Below are 21,760 nucleotides of genomic sequence, written 5' to 3' on the forward strand. Positions count from 1 at the left end.
GCATGTATTTATTGATTTATTTAGTACTGTTAACATATCAGAGTTCTGAGTGAATTTTTCTTAAGATAGGCAAAGGCCATTTATTGATTACATATAGGCTGTTAAATGTTTATTAAAAACTAAAAAGCATTTTAAAAAAAACAACTTAGGCATTTATTGAGTCACTAAAATACTGTAGAGTACAGACCACATCAGCATGATTATAAGCATCCTCTGGTAAATTAACAACCAGATACTGATGTCTCTCACCATATGGACTTCAGGAGATGACTGGGGGATGATAAACTGTGACCTACTGGTTGGGTTCTCTCTGTTCTCATGTTTCTTACATGTTTGTCCCCTGACAGCCGGGTCCTAATGTTTTTTGAGCAACACACCATACTATGACGTTTTTACAATGATGGTTCTACTATGAAACCAGTTTGACATGTTCAGGTGTTCTTTGTGTGAAAACTCAGAGATTTCGGGTATCAAAAGGTGGTTTTCAACTTTCTTTATTAACTTTCTGCTTCAACTTTAAATTAAATTTCCTTCACTAACCCAGCCCTCTGGACTCCCAGTAAGCTGTGTTCCTATTGGCTGTCCAGGTGGCTGCTTGGTGTTATCAGGAACACCTGAGCAGCTCAGTGTCTTCCTGCTTTATTTAGCTGCAGACAAACATTTCCTCTGCTTCTCTTCACCACTGCTCTGGCTCCGTTCCTGCAGTTTGTTCTTTAGGTGTTGGCTTGCAGCTTCCAGCAGTAAAATCGTCTTTAATGTGTTTCTTGGTGTGTTTTAGGGCTTTGTACTGGATAGTTGTCTTGGTAAATGAGGTTCTTTAGCCACAGTTAGCACATGGTCCTAATGTGTGCAGTGATTAGTGGATTTGGTACAGCTGAGTTGTGTCTTTATCTTGGCTGTAGTGAGTCTTCAGAGGTTTTTGGTCAGACACATTCTGTATTCTTGTTTGAGAACCAACGTTGGTTGTCCAGAAGGTAAGAGTTCCTGTCCTGATTCTCTGTTCTCAGAGGTTCTCTGGTAGGCTGCAGGAGACTTTAGTGTTTGGGTTGTACTAGTTTGGTTTTTGTATGGTTTCATTTGGATGACTATCTTGAGGCCCCTCCATGTGGTTTAGTGAGGTTTTCTGGAACAGTTCTACAAAGCAACCTGCAGCAGAAGAGACTTTGAGAGTTTTTAGGAAGTTCTGGAGACCAGACTTTAGAGCAGCAGAAACATTTGTCAGCAGTTTGAGAAGGTGATCTTCAGAGTAGAAATGAGATGGAAACCTTCTTGACCTGTGTGGTGAGGTCCTGTACCAAGAGTTTGAGCAGGTTGTGAAGAGTCTGTAGTTCTTTGGTCTGAAAGCACAAGAAGAGTCGACTCATTAAAGGAGAAAACGGGAGATATTGTTGGTTCTTCTGTCGCTCTGCAGTTTCCTTAGACTGAATATCAAGTTTATATTTTAAATGATTTACCATGTGAGCCCAAGAAGACTTCAATAAACTCCCTCCATCCCCTGGACACAACAGATTTTATTACCATGTTAAATCTTTTTTTAAAAAAATGTTTTAGCATAGTTTTTTTTCTCTTTGCTTGTATAGTTTTGTCATGTGTAAAAGGTGCTAAACAAATAAAGCTGAATTGATAAACTGAATAATTGACTAACTCATGATTGTGACAACAGAAGTATTTTCATTGTGATTTAAGGGTTTATTTCATTTTTAAGGTTGGGGTTAAAATCTTGACAGAAAAAGAAGATTAAAGAAATAAACTACATAACAAAAAGCAATTAAATCAAAGGAAAAAAATTAATACAATAAAACTTTTAAAAAGTTTTATTATTAAAAAGATTTAAGAAATTTAAGATGTAATTTTCTAATTAAACATTTAATTTTTTAATTAAATGTTTTGTCTTTTTAAAGGTTTAATAATCTAATTAAATGTTCTGCATTTTTAAAAAATGTTTAATATTCTTCTTGTTTAATTGTATTTTTTAAATGTTTAATTAACGAAAATATTTTATCGGTAATTTTTAATATTTGTATTTTAAAAATTTTGTTTAATTTCATAATGACATGTATTGTATATTGTTGAATTATCTAATTCAATATTTTCTCTGTTTAATAGAGTTAAACATTAAATACAATTAAATTATATTAAACAGACAAAGTATTGAATGAGATAATTCAAGATACATGTCATTATGAAATTAAACAAAATTTTTAAAATACAAATATTAAAAATTACCGATAAAATATTTTCGTTAATTAAAAATTTAAAAAATACAATTAAACAAGAAGAACATTAAACATTTTAAAAAATGCAAAACATTTAATTAGATTATTAAACCTTTAAAAAGACAAAACATTTAATTAAATAATTAAATGTTTAATTAGAAAATTACATCTCAAAGGCAATAAAACTTCAAATAGGAATTAAACAGAAAATACAATGAAGCATTTAAAAAGAAAATTAAACATTAAAAGGTGGTAAAACATTTAAAAAGAAAAACCTTAAAGATTTAATCGAAAAATTAAATATTGGGAAAGAAAAAAAAATTCAAACAAGCCTATAAAACATTTGAAAAAACAATTAAACATTAAAAAGACAAAACATTTTGAAATCAAATCAGACATTAGAAATGAATAAAAGGTGAGAAAAGAACAAAACTAAACATTTAAGAAGAATCAAACTAAAGACAAAACATTTGAAAAGACACCAGTTAGACTTTAGAAGATCAAATTAAACAGAAGAGACAATAAAACAATCAAAAAGAGCAAAAAATGATAAAGGTCTTAAAGTGTTTTCTAGTGTGAAACGAAAACATCAAGTTGTTTCTTCAAACATTTCCTCTTTCTATGTTCTTGGTTTGATTGTGGACAGATTTACTAAGAACTCATTTCAGAAAACTGATTTCCAGATAAAGTCTACTAGCAGTTGAAGGCATTTATCAAACTAATGTTACCTTCTAATCTCCACAAAATTTACTGTTCAGTGAAGAGAATCAAAGTTTGTTGAGGATTTCTAAAAAACCCACAGGTGAAGGTCTGAGAAAAACTCAGATGGATGGTCTAAATATGAAATCAAGACTCATGGTCACAAGTTTTAAGGCTTCTGTTAACCAGAAAGATCAAACTAACAGAGAAGTAGTGAGAAACTTTTAAAACTTCAGTCCTCAGAGTGTCTGAAGGTTCAAACTAACAGAGAAGTAGTGAGAAACTTTTAAAATTTCAGTCCTCAGACTGTCTGAAAGCTCAAACTAACAGAGAAGTACTGAGAAACTTTTAAAATTTCAGTCCTTGGACTGTCTGAAAGTTCAATCTAACAGAGAACTACTGTGGGACTTAGAAAATTTCAGCCCTCAGACTGTGTGAAAGCTCAGGTCCTGAGGACTCGGGAGGTGTGGAGGCTTTGGAAAGTCTTGGAACTGAGGGTTCCACCCTCCAGCACAAAGGCTGAAGTCCAACCTCCTGAGAAAAACGGTCGAGTCGAGACTCGAGTTAAAAAAAACTCGAAAATGACAAAAACTAGATGATAAATGCGCAAAAAAAAGAAGAATTTGTATCTGAGTGAATAGCTCAGGAGGATAAGAGACAGACTACCAAGTGGAAGGTCGCAGGTTCAAGACCCGCCACTGGCAGTTTTCTTTGTTTGTCTTTGTGAGGATTTTGATAAAACTTAAGAAGTGTCTGGTCTTGAACCAGCGACCTGCAGCTCCATAGGCAAATCCTTAACTCACTGAGCTACAGATCAGATAAAAAGAAATAAATTCGTCGTCCCTTTGACATCGTAGTTCATGAAGTGACCACATGGGCAGGGCCAAGGCGGAGTCTGGGTGGAGTCAGGGCGGAGAGTAGGCGGGGAGGTAGGTGGCGGCCTCCCCCCTCTACTCCCCCACCTCCCCTCACCACCCACCACACCTTCCCCCGCCCGACGAGTTCTTCGAGTCTCCACGAGTTCTTCGAGTCTCCATGGGTTTTCCCGAGTTTCTGGAGTTTCCAGGTCGGAGGCAGAACAAGCTGTCATGAAGAGGTGTTGAAGTCGGTCAGGATGGACTGACTTTTTACAGCGACTAGAAGGAAGACGACGAGAAGAGCAGGTCTTTAACCACCATCCATAAAATCCATGGAGTCGCTCCAGAGAAATGAAGGGAGGTCAACTTTTATCAACCTCCATCCAGATGTTCAACTTGATATCTTTACTTGGAGATTTTTAGCACCACAAACCTTTAGTATCACATTTTATTATCATTTATTAGGACTTTAATGGAATCCACCAGCAGATTTAGTTTTTGTTGAGAAACTTTATTCTTGTCGTAGTGAGACTGCAGTATTTAAAACTGTTCCTTCTATATGACCCCCATGTTTATTAGTTTTAGTGGAGAAAGTTATTTTAATTGTCCATTAGTCTCTTAAAAACCAAATAATAAATTGGGTTAGTCAGGAGCTTTAAATTTCTTACTTTGTCATATTTTAAGTATGACAAAAAATATAAAAATAAAGCGTCTTGAGACAATTTGACCTGTAACTGGCATTATATAAATAAAATTGAATTAAAATTGTATGTATCTTGTAATGTTGGAGTAATTCAGCCATATATGTTGGAAAACACATTTTCTTTGTCCATTAATCTGTTGATTGTTTTCTCTAGTAATTCATTTCTTGTTTTGGTTTATAAAATGTCAAGCCCAAATATATTCAGTTTACCGTCATAAAAACCAAAAAGACTGACATTCATGATGTAGGAATCAGGCAGTTTTTCACTTTTTATCTTAGTTTAGTCAGAAAGATAGTTGATAATGTGTGAATTGTTGCAGCTTGTGAGCCGTAGAAGGTTTTAATCTTTGGGGCCGAGTGTCAAAAAACATTTAGAAACCAACATCAACAAAACACTCAACAAAGGGAAATCCAACTTTTGCATGACAGTCTAATTAAAGGACATTTATTTCCAACGTAAATGTGTGATATTCATCCTCTGGAGCTTTCTCTTCACATCATCTTCCACCTGGACTGGTTTGGTCGGGAGCATGTGCAACAAACATTTGAAAAACTGCACTTTAACATCAATGAACGACACTGAAGTTTAATCTCTACATAAATGAGAGTGAGTCTGGATGTGCTGCTCTGTCATTAACTCCTAAGTTCAGGGAAAGTTCAAACAAAAGAGGACAGTTCAGATAAGACTTGAGAATGAGCTTATTCTGAACAAACATCTCAGACTTTCTGAGCTTCAGCACCTCTAGCAAGATATTTTAACAACAAGCAACTCAAGAGATCCAGAAGTTGGAGAGAGTTAGCTTTAGCTGAGCCAAAGAACATGTGGGACGCTAACCTAGCAAACATTTCAGACTTTTCTCTGTGAATTCAGAGAAATAATTTCCTATTTAATGACAGAGCTACACATCTTAACTCAGTCTCATTAAAACAGACTCTAATTCAGTGTCATCCATCCATATTAAAGTGCAGTTACCCAAAATGTTTGTTGCATGAGCTCCAACAAAACCTGTCCAGGTAGAAGGCCACTTTGACAAACAGGAAGTGGAGGATTCCACGCAGATTTATAGAAGGGGGAACCGGACTGTACTAAGTGTGGTCGAGTATAGAGGGGTGTTTTGTGGGTTTTTAAGGCTGATAATGATTATTAGTGAGACATTTGGAGTATATTCATTTGGATATTCATTTGCAGTAAATCAAAGTATTTAAAACCTTGGAATTAAACTTACAAGAACACAAACTAACAGAAAACTTTGTTATGTTTTTGTTTTGTTTACAGATGTTAAGTTAAAGGAGTTTTATTCGTGACATATAACCAATCAAATCACTCCAGAAGACAGAGCAACCAGGTAGATTAAGGTTCAGAGCCAAAGTAGCGCCATTTTTAAATGTATTTATTACCGTAAATCAGTAAAAAAATTAAATACTGATAATCAGTAAATCAGTCAGCCCACAATTACTACAATTATATATACTATGATGATGCTATACTATGATGTTTTCTAAGAGACATACTGTTTGTTCTGGCCCTGGGTCGCTGCACTCCTCCTCTGTTGTTTTCTGGATTGTACTCAGCTGCATGCCTTCGTCCACCCGGCCTCCGTTGACTCGTCCCGCCTGCCGTCTCTGGAGCTGAAGCTGGATTGGAACAGACCAAAGTACAGTCCAATCACGATGCCAGCTGCCTCTCAAAAGGCTCCTTCATCTGGCAGGTGGCGGAACTTCTTCTGAGGGGAAGCTGAGCTGGCCCGGCAGAACTTTGGAGATGTGTTCCAGTGGTTGGTGGATGTGTGGGGAGATAGAGAGGGACCTTTGAATTGTTCAGAAAGGAAAACAGGAAACTCATTGGTAGTTTTAGTTTAGGGTGCTACTGCAGTGTGTTTTTGGGCTTGAAGAGGTGAACAGGAAGAGTTTTTTTTTTCGTATTGATTATCTTTTACTTTGTTCCTGGTTGGAATGCCCATCAATGTCAACATGAAGTTCACTTTTAGTTCTGTTTATTTATTTTTATTTTATTAACACCCATTTGCTTTTAACCCCCTCACATGTTGTGTTGTTGTAAACTTACTCTTTCAAATAAATACTCGTCTAACCCTCTGGAAACCAGCGTTTGGACTGTTTTTGTGTTGCTCCTCACCTACTGACAGCTGTGGACTAAAGGCTATACTGTGACGTTTTTAGAGCGACATGCTATACTATGATGTTTGTTGGGCGACACGCTATACTATAGGCTTTTTAATTGACATATTACTGTGACCTTTTTTTGTTTTAGTTTTTTTTGCTTTTTTAAGCAACATATAAGAATTCGAACAGTTTTAAAAGTTACTATACTTTTACTTGTGCAATGAAATTATTATTCTATGGCATTTTTTAGACGACATATTATACTCTGATGTTTTCTTGAATTACATACTATTTTGACAATATACTGCACTATGACATTTTTTGAACCACATATCATACATGACAATTTTAGGTAACATCCTATCATTTTGCGCTTTTTGAACCACATAATAATCTATGTTTTTTTTTTCTTGCCAACATGCTATACTATGAACTACAGGCCATACTATGTTATTCTTGAGTAAAGTAAACTATACTTTGACATTTTCTGAACTACATCCTATACTATGGCGTTATACACAGAGTGCTTTGGTTACATATTGATTTATAATCTAGATTTTTTTCTGTTTTGTTTTTTGACGGGATTACCACAGACCTGACTGTGAACACCGTCGACACCCACCTCAGGGAGATGCTGCCTAAGATCTCAAGGCTGCTTGGTCGTGGTCTTTCTGGCACAGACTCTTCCAAGATGAGCCGGGAAGTTTAACACTGATGGAATGACACAGGTCTAAGCCGACAAACTTCCAGTTCCTCCTCAACCCATAGTCTCTGGGAAACCTACATGGAGTAAGAAAAGTAGACAGAGAAGTAATTAAGTCTGTACACAACATATTAAAAAGAAATCATGCTAATAAATTAAGTACAAATATACTGGAGACCAGAGCTATTTAATTTGATAAGTATAACCTTGTTTAGTAACATTTCAATTATTTGAGAGCAGTCCTAAAGAATTGCCTGTAATCCCAATCATAAAATGGGTTTGGAGGAAGAACATAGATGGTAATCTGGATATACATGAGTTAGGCTTTATAACTACTATTGGTAGTATTGGTGGTAGTAATAGTAATGTGACTACTACTAGTAGTAGTGGTAGTACACTCTACTGCTGCTGATACTGGCACTGCTACTACAACTTGTAATACTATTACAAATGCTGATACTACTTCTACGACTCTAACAGCTGTTTATAATACTACTGCTGCTTGTACATTTAGTATTACTACTACTGCTTGTACAACTATACTACAGCTACTATTAATCATCTGGTATTTGCTTGTCAAGCTGCTAGCTTGCCTTACCGTTTTGCTAGTGGCTAACTAGTTAGCTCTCATAGACTGGAAGCTCTCAAGATTTCATAATGAAAAAAGAGCCAAAAACTATTCTTACCTATGAAAAGTCATTCCTAGTTTCCTTGTCTCTATCGTACGACGCAGTGTGTAACTGTATGCAGCACAGTGAGACGGCATACTTCTTGTTTCCGTTTTCACACCGTCTACATCAACGGAATTCACTGAGGCCTTGTCCACACGTAGCCGGGTATCTCACAAAACGAAGATATTTTTCTACGATTCGGCCTATCATCCACACGAAAACGCAGATTTACGTCATCAAAAACGATTCTTTTTAAAAACTCTGTGGGCTACCTGGTTGATCCTGCCAGTAGCATATGCTTGTCTCAAAGATTAAGCCATGCAAGTCTAAGTACACACGGCCGGTACAGTGAAACTGCGAATGGCTCATTAAATCAGTTGCGAATTCTCCGTTTTATGCGTCTGCATATGGACATCAGTAACCGGGGTTTTGTGTTTCGAAACGTCACCGCCTGCGACAAAATATGTTCTTACGTCACATATGCGACCTGTGTTTACATTCGGTAACAGTGTGGATGCTCTCACAAGGTTTTGGGCGCTGTTTCTTGTACAGGCGCTTTTTACTTGCTTGTTTTTACAAGCCCAGATACTGCTCCACATTCAACAACACAGGCGAAGGACGACGTTAAGGACGGTTATTCTCCACCACCTTGCCATTCCAGCTTACTCTGACTGGATAGGATTTGGGGAACTACTGCCACCTAAAGGTCTGGCATGCTTATGAATGTGCTTAAAAACGCATTTATGCGGTTAGGTGTGGATGAAGTTTTTTTCTAAAAACGAGGTGGTGTGTACGTAAGTTTTTTTCTAGACGGAGGGGGAAGGATATTCAGTTTTACAAAAACCCTGCTACGTGTGGACAAGGCCTCAAACTTTGCCCCCACTAGCTTAGCCTCGCCGTAGCACGCAGCTCAAAGGGGCGTGTCCTATCTACTCATTCATATCTATGACAACAACGCTGGCTGCACATAAGGACGCCTGTCAATGACGTTGATTAGCTGCGTAAATACCATTATATACAGTCTATGGTAAATACGTATGTGAATCGCATCATTGGCTGCAGCAGCCAGTCATCGGTCACTCACTGACTCACACTGAAAAATAGAACAGAATGAATTATTACGTGTTTATTTTATTTACAATTTAGGTTGGATTTTTTTTTTTTTTTTTTGTGCGCAGCACAGATTTTCTGTGCACGGAGACCGTGTCAGCAGCGCGCAGCTTAGAGGGAACAGTGCATATATGTGGCTATATGGATCTAAACCCAAATCAGGGTTTACATGATACTTTCCAGACTGGATTAGATCCATTCCAAGTAGACAAATTTACAACTACAGCTGCAGTGACTCAAAAAAAAGACTGTTTGCTTTTCCAAAATAGAGCATCTTATTCTTGCTGGTTTCTGGTTTCATGGTTCTGATACGTTGTTCAGAGGAGATGCTGGTTTATTGCCTGCAACCTCCTGTCCCTATTGTATCGAGGTAAACTATGTGACAGTGTTTGTGTGTATGTGAGTGTGAATATTTGTGTTTGGCAGTGAAAGTGTGTGTTTGACTTAGCTGAGCTGTTAGAGTGAAGGGCTTGGCTGTGTGACCACCAACACACACTGGGTCATGTGGCTGTGAATGGACTCTGAAGGCTCAGAGACACTCTCACATTTACGTCCTCCAACAGCAAAAGCATGAAGGAATGTAGAGAATTTGTGGCTTTGGCATCGTTGAAAAGTCTCTGCTATTTTAGTCAGTTGTTCCATGTTCAATCTGTTTCTATTGTGGGGCTTCGAAGTGATGCAAACGGTTGGATTGTAATGAAGTTTAAAAGTCTTTATTTATCTATATAAACAAAGAAAGTCTGTGTTTTTGTCCCATTGTGTCAAATAATTGCCTTTTCCAACTGGATCGTGTGGGCTCTGTCCTAATGACAGTGGAACTGCTGCTTTATGGGATCGCTGAAACATGACACTCTGCAAGAAATAGAAAAACCATTAATTGTCTCCAGAAAAGCTAATGCTTTTTCCGTCCTCTTTACTGTGGTATTTTTCTCGTTTTTTCCGAGGCAGAGTGTGGAGACGTCACGTTCGCAGGCCTCAGGCTCTGCTCCGCTCGGTGAACACACTTGCTGCAGGCTCTGCAGAGGCCCGTGATCGTGTCACTGAGCCAAATGAGAATAAACTGGGGCACAAAGGGACGCAAGCTCAGGCAGGTCTGCACTCACATGGGCAGCAAATGCACAGTAAAAATAGATGTCACAAAAAAACAAAGGAAAAAATTTTGTTTATTCAAGCATTAACATCTACAAGACAGCAGAGATTGATTCCTTCTGATATTACAGGAACAGCTTTATTGCGGTATTGCAGTAAAAGAAACTTTAATTTTATCATGCATAAGTAGAATTAAGGATGTTTGGATTGCACACACTGGGTCATATGTGTAGAAATATAATGAATATTATTATTATTATTATTGATTTTAGGCAGTCAAAGAAACCAAATTGAGTAGAAACAATGCTGATTTTAGCTGTCTGCAGAATCTGTTTCCCATATTGCTTTTCTGCTCTTTCCTTGTAATTGTTTTTAGACCAATTATTGTATCAACATGTTTAATATGAATAAAGCACTTTTTACACTTTTTGAAGGGACCTTTGAAAAAACTGAGTTGATTCTGATAAAGAATTAAACCTAAAGCACAAGGTCGCCTGCATTTTTAGCCCCTAATGAGGCAGTTTTATTTATACTATGGGGCTGTGGGTTTGCTTGTAAAGCCGTGTGTTGTACTGAACAGAGGAAGTAGGGTCTGACCTAAGGGGCCCTGTTTGGCCATGAGAACCAAAGCAAAGTCTTCTGGGATATTTCGACCGTGTCATCTCCACTGTTATGATTCCCATGAACCTAACAATCTGGTTTATAGCAAGCAGAAGAAGAAAACAGCTGTGTGATTTCTAAATAAAGTTTGTCAGATGATTGTCCGCATCCCCTCATTCAATTTTTTTTTCTAAAAGGACAACAATGGTGAAAATAGACAGATTTCTGAGTGGATTTGGCAAATAAAAAAATATATAGTTATATATCTACTGTTATTAGAAGGTACTAATAATACAAATAAGTGAGGACAGTTTTAGTGGCGCGATCAGTAAGGGTCTACAGGCAGATGTTTGTCAGATAGAATTATCCGATAAAGCAGGAAATTAATGACAGAATGCGGAAATTAAGTATTTTTTTAATATCATGGGCTAATTATAATGGAGGATATAATGTGTGTAGTGACTCAGAGCAGAATCTGTCTATGAGCTGAAGGTTCTTCTGGTTTTATTTATCCTCCAAGAAATACGAAAGCAAAAACCAATAAAGAAAATTAATCCCATCCATTCCTTGTAGGACTGCATCCTACACCCCCCCACACGCTTCACTTCCTCTCCCAGGCTCAGTGTGTTAATAGGAAGACCCTCCACGTATGCAGATGTCTCTGCAGTATATGAGGAGTCCCTCTGCAGTAAAGGCAGCGTGGAGTTTAAATTCTCTATCAGTGACAGAGCATTTTCCTGGCTGTACAGCAGGCTGACTTTTAATCACCATCTGGTTCTGTGACAGACATAGAAGCCAAATGCTGCTGGGAATCTGTCCAGTGTATAACTCCAGTATTTTAGACTTAACAGTTTCATAAACATGTGTTTGAAAAAGCCTCTACAAAATATACTCTCCTTTTCCCTCAAGCACACATCTGTAGTATGATGTTGCACTTTCGGTTTCTCTGCCACATCAAGACCTGAAACTCAAGCAGCTGTGTGAATCATTTCTTTGGAACTCATCCAGAGCTGAACGTAAATTACATATTTTCATTTGTCATCCGTCACCTTATATCTCAAGAGCTGGATGTCATAATTTAACTGTCGGGTATTTTATCACCTATTTAAACCAGTATGTTTTCTCACCCATCCCTGCAGTTTCCTCTCCATTTAGTGGAAATCTGCCTTCTCTGGAAGCATCACATGATGCCAAGTTGCTCCCGGCAAAAAAGAACAAAACGGCCACATGATGCCATTTAATTTTTTAACTTCCAAGAGAGACTGCGTCATAATGTATGGAATGAACTGTGGATCTATGTAATCAGAGTCAGCAGCCTTTTGATGCAAAATCCAGAGAAACAAAACAGCGTCTCTCTTATTCTGAAGCAATCACAAGGTCTTGTGACAAAATGTTTTTTTTTCAGGCAAATTTAAAACCCGTCATGCATCTTTGTCAGATATTTCATTGATAAACAAGAGTCATCCGGCTCAGCTATGACTTCCATTTGCTCCTGTGTGCAGCGGGTAAAGTAAGCAGCTCTACTGAGGTAAAACAGCTATAAGAGTGTGATTGCTAAGCTCTCATTGCTCACTGTTTTTCATTCACTTCTGACCACTTATTTCCACTCTTTGGTTTCCTGGAGAGTTTCCTGAGCTCATCAACCTTTATATACTGTTCAAACATTTCACATGAGCACTTCTCCCTTTCAAATATATATTCATATGAGTGCAGTGAAGAATTGTGATGACCAAGAGACAAATGTAAAGAGAGGAAACATCATGCAAAGTAATTATGCAGCATTTCACCCGCTAAATAGAAAAGCTGTAGTCAGCAGCAACTTCTGAATCCTGCAGTGTGATTTCTATCGAAGGCTGCTGCAATCCAGAATATGTCTCTCTGCTCTGTGATGGTTACGTCACAGACTCTCAGGTATGAACTTTAATTAGTTTGTTTCTGTCAAAACAAAAGAATCACTGAGCTGAGGAGCTTGCCAAACTTTAACACCCAGTCCATCTCCTCCTCTTGTTTACTAAATGGATAATTACAACATGGGTGATGGAAGAGAGGGATTAGCAAACAGGAGTTCACGCTGACAGCAGAACTTCCAGTGAGGAGCAGAAATGAAATCCCAGAGCAGCCAAACTTTTAATTAACAGGAGATACTGTGTGTTGTGAGTCCACGGCGTCAGACTGGGCCACCCTGTAAGTGTGTGACGCTTCAACGCATCTGCTTGAGATGATCTTGTGTGCCAAAGTCAAGAGTACTGTTTATGGCAGCTGGTGGTAACAGAGTCTAATTTGTTCTAAGCAGACTGTGGGTGGCAGCCATCCTTTACAGTCTGAGAGGTAAGTCGTTTAAGAAGTACCCATGGACAGATCGCAGTAATCTTCCAGAAGCAGATTTACCTCCAAGTCCAGTGAAAAGTGTCCCTCTGAAAGCATTTTCAGATGCAGCAACGGCGACGAGCTTGAGGACAGCAGCAGTGAAAGCTGCCTAATTGCCCGTATTTACACAAAAATAGCTTTTTACGGGGACATTTGCATTTTAAATACCAAGTAATTATGTGGACCACAGGTATGTAATGACACAGCATCTTGTCCAAATACCTGATAAGTGAGGACAGATGTTTGTCAGGGAGAGAATGAAATGGGGGTCACACCCTGGAAGACACTGCATGTTTGTGAAAAGTGCAAAAGGTGAGACAAAAGATGAAAATAGAAAGGAAAAGAAATTGGGTTCTCTATGCGCCAAAGTCACATCAATACATTTTCCTAATTTTATCCAAGTCATTAAGAGTAAGGTGTGTACAGTGTAATATAATAAGTGTCTGTTCTCCTCCTTTTTACTCTCAAATTACACAATAAAAACACATTTGTCAACACCGTTTCCCCAAGTTCAGTTACTTACAAAACTGCAAGATAACGAACAATGTTGGGCTCTATGAATAAGAGACACTTATTAGAATTTAAAATATAATAAATCTCGTTATCACTGGTCCAGAGTGAGATGTGAATAGCTCTACTGAAAAATTTACAATTTTTCTTCCATCTTATCAACACTGTAAATTACAGAGAAAATATCAGTCTTGATGTTTTAAATCTGTTCTGAAAATTCTCAACTCTGATTCTGACAAATCTAATGCAACAGAAATGATGCACAACAACTCATTTTACTCATAGCAGTACTAAGCAGCCTCCTCACTGACTGTTCTGTGCTTTTTGCCCTTTGAAAGCTGGCAGTGATTGTGTTTTTACATCAGATACAGTACAATAACTGTCAGAATGGAAAGGATTGGGTACCATACCGGTACCTGAGGCAATAAAGTTATACTGTAAATTGCAGGTTGTATCACCAAGCATTACCAAATTGTGCCTTGTGTGGTGGAACATGGTAAAATAGACCTACAGTATGTATGTGTATAGACGTACACAATGACCAGTTAGATAAACCGAGTCACTATGGGCTGCCACAACCAGAAGAAGACACTGTAAAGGCAAACTTACCAGCGAGTTACATCCAGTTCACACACACAACCTTTTTGCTTTGCACATGGAAGGGTTTCTCTTCCCGGAGTGTTTTCTGAAACAGCAGACTGATGATTAGTGATGTGTCCAGAAACTCTATGTTGACTTTATTTGTTTTAAGTCTGCATCATTAATTCCAAAGAAGCTGTGGACTGAACACTCTTTGTGATGTTTAAGACTTAATCAGGAACATTTGTCACTTTCCTAATAACTTCATGAATCTTGGATCACTGCCATAGAAGTTGGCATGTTTTATCTACAGCTGTTTAAAAGGAATCAGGTTCAACAAATTGCATTTGCACATCAGTGTTATACTAAGCTAGTAGCATTTGCTTGAGTGTTCCTCTTGAGCGTTCTCCTAACTGACCCTGTTCTACCCACAAGTTGTTACATCACACTGTTCTCAAACTTTTTTTTTTTTTTTTCTGGGAAGTCATGCAACGAATTCTAGTCTTTGCAATAAAGAGCAGCGAGATCAGATGATGTCTACAGTCATTTAATCACTGAATCTTCTAACCGAATGCTTGCTACTGCTGGATTTTCTCACCATTGATGATGCTTCACATGTTCTTGTGTATAAAAGATGCTCCTTCTTCTACACATACATATTGGAGTGTGTTCTTGATAACACATGCTGTTGGGTTTGAGTAATGGGTTGGAGCTTCTGCATCCTGTGTCCTCTCCTCTCATCCCCTTTTCCCTTAATGATTCTTAGTCAGCCAGAGAAGGTGATATATTGATGCAGTCGTCCAACTGCAGACCGCTGGGAGCTAGAATGTGCTTAAAAGGAAAGTAGAGTTGGTGAAAAGTCATAAGAGGTGAACACTCATATGAATTGTTTAAAGTTCTGTTTGCAAAAATGCTCTATTTTACCATCACTGACTTGCAAACTTGTGTCTTGTGAATAACTGTTTGCTGATAGGAGTTCAGTACATCCCAGCTGAGAGTCAGCAGTGACCCTCCAGCAGGAGACCTTGATAAACAGGCCAAGACAAACGACACCCAGGAAGAACCATCTCTCTTTTCTAACCTCCCGTGTCCTTGATACCAGACATGATTGGTGAGGCTGGCTATAGCAGGGAGCATGGGAAATCCCTTTTGGGAAAATTCTTTATCTTTATATTGTCTGTTGCTATTTCTCCTCTGAATTGATGAACAAAGTGAATTTGTAAAGGCAAAGGTGAAGTGATCATTAGCTTATCTTGGTGCATGTGGGACTCCTCTCTATCAGCGGCTTTAACTTTCCTTCCTCAAGCCCACAATTAATTGTACCATTAACCAGTGAGTGTGCATGAGTTGTTCTGACCACAGTAAGAGCAGAGAGCAGGTTAAATGAGGCAGGGAGCTGTTAGCAACATGTTCTGCTTCATAAAGCAAAGGGGAGCGTAAACTTCTGCTCCATCTGCAACCAGCTGCTTCGCCTCTCTTCACCTCTTTCTGCTTGGACACATGGGGAATTACCTCATTGGGCACACAGTGCTGTTGATACAGCCTCTGGTTCTGGCCTGTAAATAGCTCCGTCGTCCTGTTTAAAGTGTCTCCGAGGGTTTCAACTTTTTGTTGAGTAAGAACAGAACATTTTTGGGAACACTGAGTCCCCTGATGTCAAACAAAATGTCTACTAAAATGGACAAATGCCCTTATTAGTCCCGGAATGCTAGAACCTGCACATTTGAGACGTTATCATGTTTTCAATTTGTCTTTTTTTTTTTTTTTATTAGACTCCAATTACACTGAAACATGCATCTGCAAACTCCATCATACATGTCCAGATTATCACATTTCTAATGAAAATAAATGAACCCACATTCATTTGCTTTAATAGCAGAGACAGTGGAAGACTCCTTTAACCAGTCTGGCAGTGAGGAGTCACTGTCTCACTGTAATGAGCTGTAATGAAACTCAGGTGGTTGAAGCTTAATTCAAATTTCCAGGAACTCAAATGATACCAACCAACACAAATCGCATGCCACTTGCAAAATGTGAAAAAATATAAATGAGAGCAGGTAGAGTTTGAATGTTGAGAACAACTTTATTTCCAATAGTTTCAGAACAGCACATACAAAGTAGGAACAGTCATATAAAAATAAAGTGACTGAGGATTGTTCCGTCTGTACATGGTTCTACATGGAGCAGTGTCAGATGTAGCCAATAATGTCTTTACAGATTATGGGCTGTCGGCTGCCCGACTTCATGAGAGCCGCAAAGTGGTAAAAGTCTGAGTTGAGCTCATTAATGCCTGAGTGTGACTGGTGGAAAAACGGGACTTTAGGCTGCGCTGCCACAACCGGACAGGACAGACGCTTTGGAGCATTGACAGTTCTGTTAATGTGAGAAGAGTCTGTGGATCTCATCTTCACTCTGTCCTCTACGCTCTTCGAAAATCCTGCTAGTTTCCTCCTCATGTTGACAAAGAAGCCTCTTCCCAGTCTGTGTCTTGACTTTGGCTTCAGCTCAGCAGGTTCTGGACAGTCTGGCAAGTCCATCCAGTTCTGTATGAGGTCTGCGAAGCTGTTGTCACCCAGAACCAGAGGTTGACGGTTGCGGCCTCGGGTCAATAAAGAGTTCGTCCAGTCCTCCGGGTCGCCAACCTCAAACGACGTCCACGTCTCCAGACAAGCGTCTGAGGTGGATTTGGGTCGGATGCGTCCACTCTGAGCTCTGTTTGTGCGCAGGCAGGCTGAAGATGACACCCGGACATTCCTCGTCCTCCTGAGAACCACACCGTCATCCTGCCATGACGCCTCGGAGTAGCCAGAATCAAACTCTAAACTCTTCTGACTGCTGGGAGAGCCGAGGCCCAACCTGAGGCTCAGTCCCAGCTGGCTGCTCGAGTCCTCGTCCTCCTCCATAGGACTCGTCAGGCAGCAGGCGGAGTCGTAGGTGCTGGCCGTGCTGGCGTCGGACATCCGCAGGCGAGCTCGCTGTTCCCGTTGCAGAGCTCGCTGCTGACAAGCACGAGCCACTGCGGAGTGACGCACTAATGCTGGGAGCTGGGCGCTGAGGGGAGCGAGGGGCCGTCGGGCTGCAGGGCAGGTTTTCCTCAGTTGTTTCAGATCCTGCAGTGACCTCATCATGTACTGCATCTGCTCCCGCAAGCAGTCGCCTGAGTCACGTAAGCAAAGCTGAGGAGACAAGAGAGGAAGGGTCAAAATGTTGGCCATGCATCATACAATATAGAACATCAGTAAATAAAGACAACAAGGGCAGATGACTGGAAATTTCTAAGCCTTTCTAATGAACTGAACAGAAGGCTCTAATAATAACAAGAAGGAACACCTTTGTGGGCATGCTCAGGCTTGCTTGGAGGCAAGTTCAACTTTTGAAAGAACACCTTTTCTCTTATTGTAATCTTTAAGGCCAGCTGACCTGTCCGTTAATGTGCTCAGCCACACCAACAACACGCCCTTCTTCATTGACTCAGCAGTGATTCAACTGAAACCTCAGACAGATGTTATTACAGAGAGATCTGAACTCGCGCCTAACCTCAACTATTCACAGCGAGACAATTCCAGAGTAAAGACATCTGCAGTATATCAAGGAGAACACAGGGTCTGGTGGGTCCTGATATAACTACAGGGGTGCTGCCTCTTTAAGGGTGCAGCATGCCTGCTTATGAAATTCACCAGTGACACTGAGGAATAAAACACTCCGGTTCCCTCTCTGACTCACGGTGCTGATTGGTCAGAATCAGCCAGTGAACAGCGCTGGCTCACTCTCAAACTCAAACAGGGCATAAGAGATCATGTGACAGTGTATGTGAGAAAGTTTAAGAGCAAGAGTGAACAAGAAAAAAAAAAAGATGAGCTCCCACCCACATTCTATATAAAACCACCTTCTCTTAGTCTGACTTCTCACAGTTTCACTCTATAACAGATTATATATGTTTTAACAGGAGCTGCTTTCCTGTTTTTGGGTTGAACCCTTTTAACACTGAAAGCTGGAACTTCCAGACTGAGCATGAGACCTCCAGCTAAGTGTAATGCTGCCATAACAAATAAAGAGACTGAGCTGGCGGAGAAGCGAGGTATGGAGGAGAAAACCCCTCACACAATGCAGGTTTATTTCTGGCTGCAGAGGTCACATCCAACCTAACGGCACTCTTATTTCCTGCACTCTTGTCAGTACACAAACCTTTGAACCTGCATGACCCCTTTCTCTCTGTCTATTAAAGAATTTGACTTTTGCAAGAACTCCTGCCTCCTTTTTTTGTTTTATCAGAACTCTGCTAGATGTTGCAAGAACTTGAGAAACTCATACCCAAGGAGCAAGGAAGGAAGGCAGACAATGCAATACATGAAAGTGGAAAGCTGTGTAAATCAGTGTCCAAACAGATCCAGATGCTGCATTAATTTGTCAGTTTAGGCCAACAAATGTTGCATTCAAACTCCACAATGAAAAGACATCTGAGCATCACAGCCTTCTGCTGCAGTGCTGCATTGGCAGATGTTGCCTCCATATGTTGGACTGATCTAAACAAAACCGACTTCAACAATTACTTTTCATTTAGTGAAACATGAAAAAAAAACAGTAAAAAAATCAGCTCACCATCTCTTTTCCTTTCATCTGTAAATCTCAGCTCCTGCGAGATAAATAATAGATCAGATTCAAAACCCCACACAGACATAAACTGTCAGCAAGACAGAAATCACAGCAGCATAACACGAGGAGAGACAAGACAACTCTTACTTTTAACGTGGCAGCCTCCGTCCGAAGGGAAAAACTCGTCCCATGAAAAGGAAACCGTTCCGTTCAGAGGTGTGTCGGGCCTGAATGTGATCAGCTCTGACTCAGTCAGTCTCTCTGACGGAGCAGATGTGCTGAGTGAAGCTCTCAGCTCTGATCGCTGCTTTTAGGGCTCCGCTCAGCAGCCAGTCTGAAGCAACCAATCAGCGCGCAGCATTCGGCTCATTTGCAAACCAGCAGTTCACTGTGCGGGACATGAAGCTGCAGGAGGATGCAAATAGAAAATACATCTAGACGCTAAAATGTAACTCCACCAACACAGTCTGTGCTTCATTACAAAATATTAAGAGTTCACCTAAAGTTATTATAGCTGACTAACAACTAAGATAAACTGTAAAACATCACCCAAGAATTTAGTCAATTCAACTCATTTTTTTTAGTTTACTTGCTGTAAATGCTTGAGTTTTACAAATTTCAAGTCAATTGAACTGAAATGGTCTCTTTTTACATTTTCAGACCACTTTACAACTTAAAAGCATGAGTTCTTATAATGTGATTCAGAATGAGGAGTTAAAATAACAGCTGAGATTTCACTCAACTCATCAAGCAGACCAGACAAAAAACAAACAACAACAAAAAAGCATGTAAGCTGACTACCTATAATGCACTGTTAAAGCGTTAAACTTCCCCAGGACTCTTGTTTTTTGTTGTTGTAGGAAACTTGATATGTTTGGGATTTTGTTCAGAATCATCAAAGCTATTTTAAACTGTGACATTTTTAGTATTGAATTCATCCACTGAATTGACTTTATTGTATGCTCTGGTCAAAAATGATTCCAACAACTGAAGCTGCAAGTCCTTAATGCTACATGAAGAAGAAATTATAAAAAAGCAATTGTAAAAGTCTGTCTGCAACCACTATCTATGTGACTAGTCCATTCTGCTTAATATCTTAGGTTTACTGAACTTGTTAAATTACGTTAATTTAACCTTTATAGCTGGTAAGATGGACTGGTGTTTCTAAGCTGAATAAACTTAGGATGTTGTACAATGCAGGTATGAAAAAAACATTTAGCTGACTAACTAAATGAAGTATATTGTGTACTTGCAAAACTAGCTTTGAAAAAGCACTCGGAAATGTCTTCATTTAGTTCATTTTATAAACACAACACACACAGAGAGGCAGTGGTGTTTAAATGAGACTGGGATGTCTGCCTGACTGTGAGTCTACTGCCTTCATGAAGTGTTGTTTGTATTTTAAAACATGTTACATCGCATATACATATTTAAAAAACCTTTTTAAATCAACCCCCTGATAAATACTTCCCATATCATTATTATATCTTTAAAAAAACTACTCTAAAACTAAACATGTTGAAAGTGCAAACAAAACTAACATGAGCAACCCCACTCTTGAAACAAAGCACATAAAAATGAAATAAAATCTATGAAAAATACAAAACCATAATCACTCTGCCTTAAATGTGGAGATAAAGACTGAGAGTAACATGTTTAATCACCTCCACACCCACAATTTCACACAGTCCGGTGATAACTGGCTCAGTTGAGTCCATCATGAAGTCATGTAGACACAAATGGCTTCTTTGAATCTTACAAAATTTTAACTCATGATTCCTTTCACTGAATAAGGTCAGGCCCCAGAAAAAGATCATGAAACTAGTATTTGAGGTCATAAGAAAGTCTTGTGTCTTAAAGTTCACATTTTTTAAATCCGTTACAGTGTGGTTCTTCATCATTGTTGGTTATTTGCTGTAAATTAACCATTTGGTGCACAAAATGGGAGAAAACTGTGTGGACCGAACAGAAGTGTACAAAAGTCCAAGCTGTTGTCATCAAATACTTTGTTTTTATCAGATTAACAGAGCCAGTTTGCAGACATAGAAAACTGAGAAATCCAACAAATAACCACATCTGAAATGCTGTAGTGACATTCTGATAGAATAATATGAGTAACTGACTGACTGGTTAGTTTCCAAGATGATGCAAAAACTATCGTGTGGTAACTTTTGCTTTAGTCCACACGTTTTTTTCCCAAACATTCACTGTCTTTTTTGTCATTTTAGTCGGCTAATTAAAGCATGAGTCCTGCTGCTGGCTGATCGTAACTCACTGGATCACCGTAAACAAACTGCTCACATGTAAATGTAATAATCTGCAGCCTAAATAAGCAGTGAGCCTGGACTCGTTTGGCTCTCCATTCACATTCTTCCCTGAATGAATGTTTATGCAAATCTGACAGGCTGAGAGGAATGCATCAATTCATTACTGATTGGGAGTGATCCAGGGTGTAGGGCTCACTGTTCAAGTGCAGATTTGTCTTCACAGCAAACCCCCCATTTGCATATAAGCCCGTGAGACACGCCCTAACCTGAGCAAGCAACGTGGTCTAATTTATCCAGATGCACAAGAAAAATGAAGTCTTGAGAACACTGAGTTTTTATTTATACCAGTGTTATGTTTCCAAAAAAATAAAATAAAGACACAATTGAGGCTGTTTCCCCCAGAAACCTTCACTCTTCAGTACACAAGCTTGTTTATTTACACAGGGCTTCTAATGGAACTGTGACTATTTCAATTTTCTGTGGAGGCTGACCTTTTTTAAAAGGGTTTCTGCCATCCTGAATGCCTAATGGATTTAATTACAGTCCAGGTCTGTACTTGAACAAATCATCTCCATTAATGCCAGAGATGAACTCTTTATTCTCTTTTTTATCATTATGCTGGTATTCAGAAGAACCCTTCACATGTGCTCTATCCAGAATATGATCTGCTACCCT

General features: G+C 39.1%; 1 protein-coding gene and 1 long non-coding RNA gene across 2 annotated transcripts; both read right to left on the reverse strand.

Moving 5' to 3' along the window:
- Positions 1-685: 685 nt before the first annotated feature.
- On the reverse strand, positions 686-8,110 carry LOC129348918 (uncharacterized). The gene is made up of 4 exons (XR_008601672.1): positions 7,986-8,110; positions 7,219-7,376; positions 5,988-6,282; positions 686-1,337 (listed from the first exon to the last, which is right to left on the reverse strand). It is a non-coding gene; the product is annotated as an uncharacterized LOC129348918 (long non-coding RNA).
- Positions 8,111-16,283: 8,173 nt separating this feature from the next.
- On the reverse strand, positions 16,284-19,116 carry LOC111581931 (PAK4-inhibitor inka1-like). Its single transcript, XM_023290346.3, has 3 exons — positions 18,966-19,116; positions 18,825-18,858; positions 16,284-17,401 (listed from the first exon to the last, which is right to left on the reverse strand). Exons 2-3 carry the CDS (start codon positions 18,840-18,842, stop codon positions 16,415-16,417), a joined length of 1,005 nt encoding a protein of 334 aa, XP_023146114.1. The 5' UTR covers positions 18,843-18,858; positions 18,966-19,116; the 3' UTR covers positions 16,284-16,414.
- Positions 19,117-21,760: the final 2,644 nt, after the last annotated feature.

This window comes from Amphiprion ocellaris, chromosome 5, assembly GCF_022539595.1.
Source record: "Amphiprion ocellaris isolate individual 3 ecotype Okinawa chromosome 5, ASM2253959v1, whole genome shotgun sequence".
NCBI classification, from domain to species: Eukaryota; Metazoa; Chordata; class Actinopteri; family Pomacentridae; genus Amphiprion; species Amphiprion ocellaris.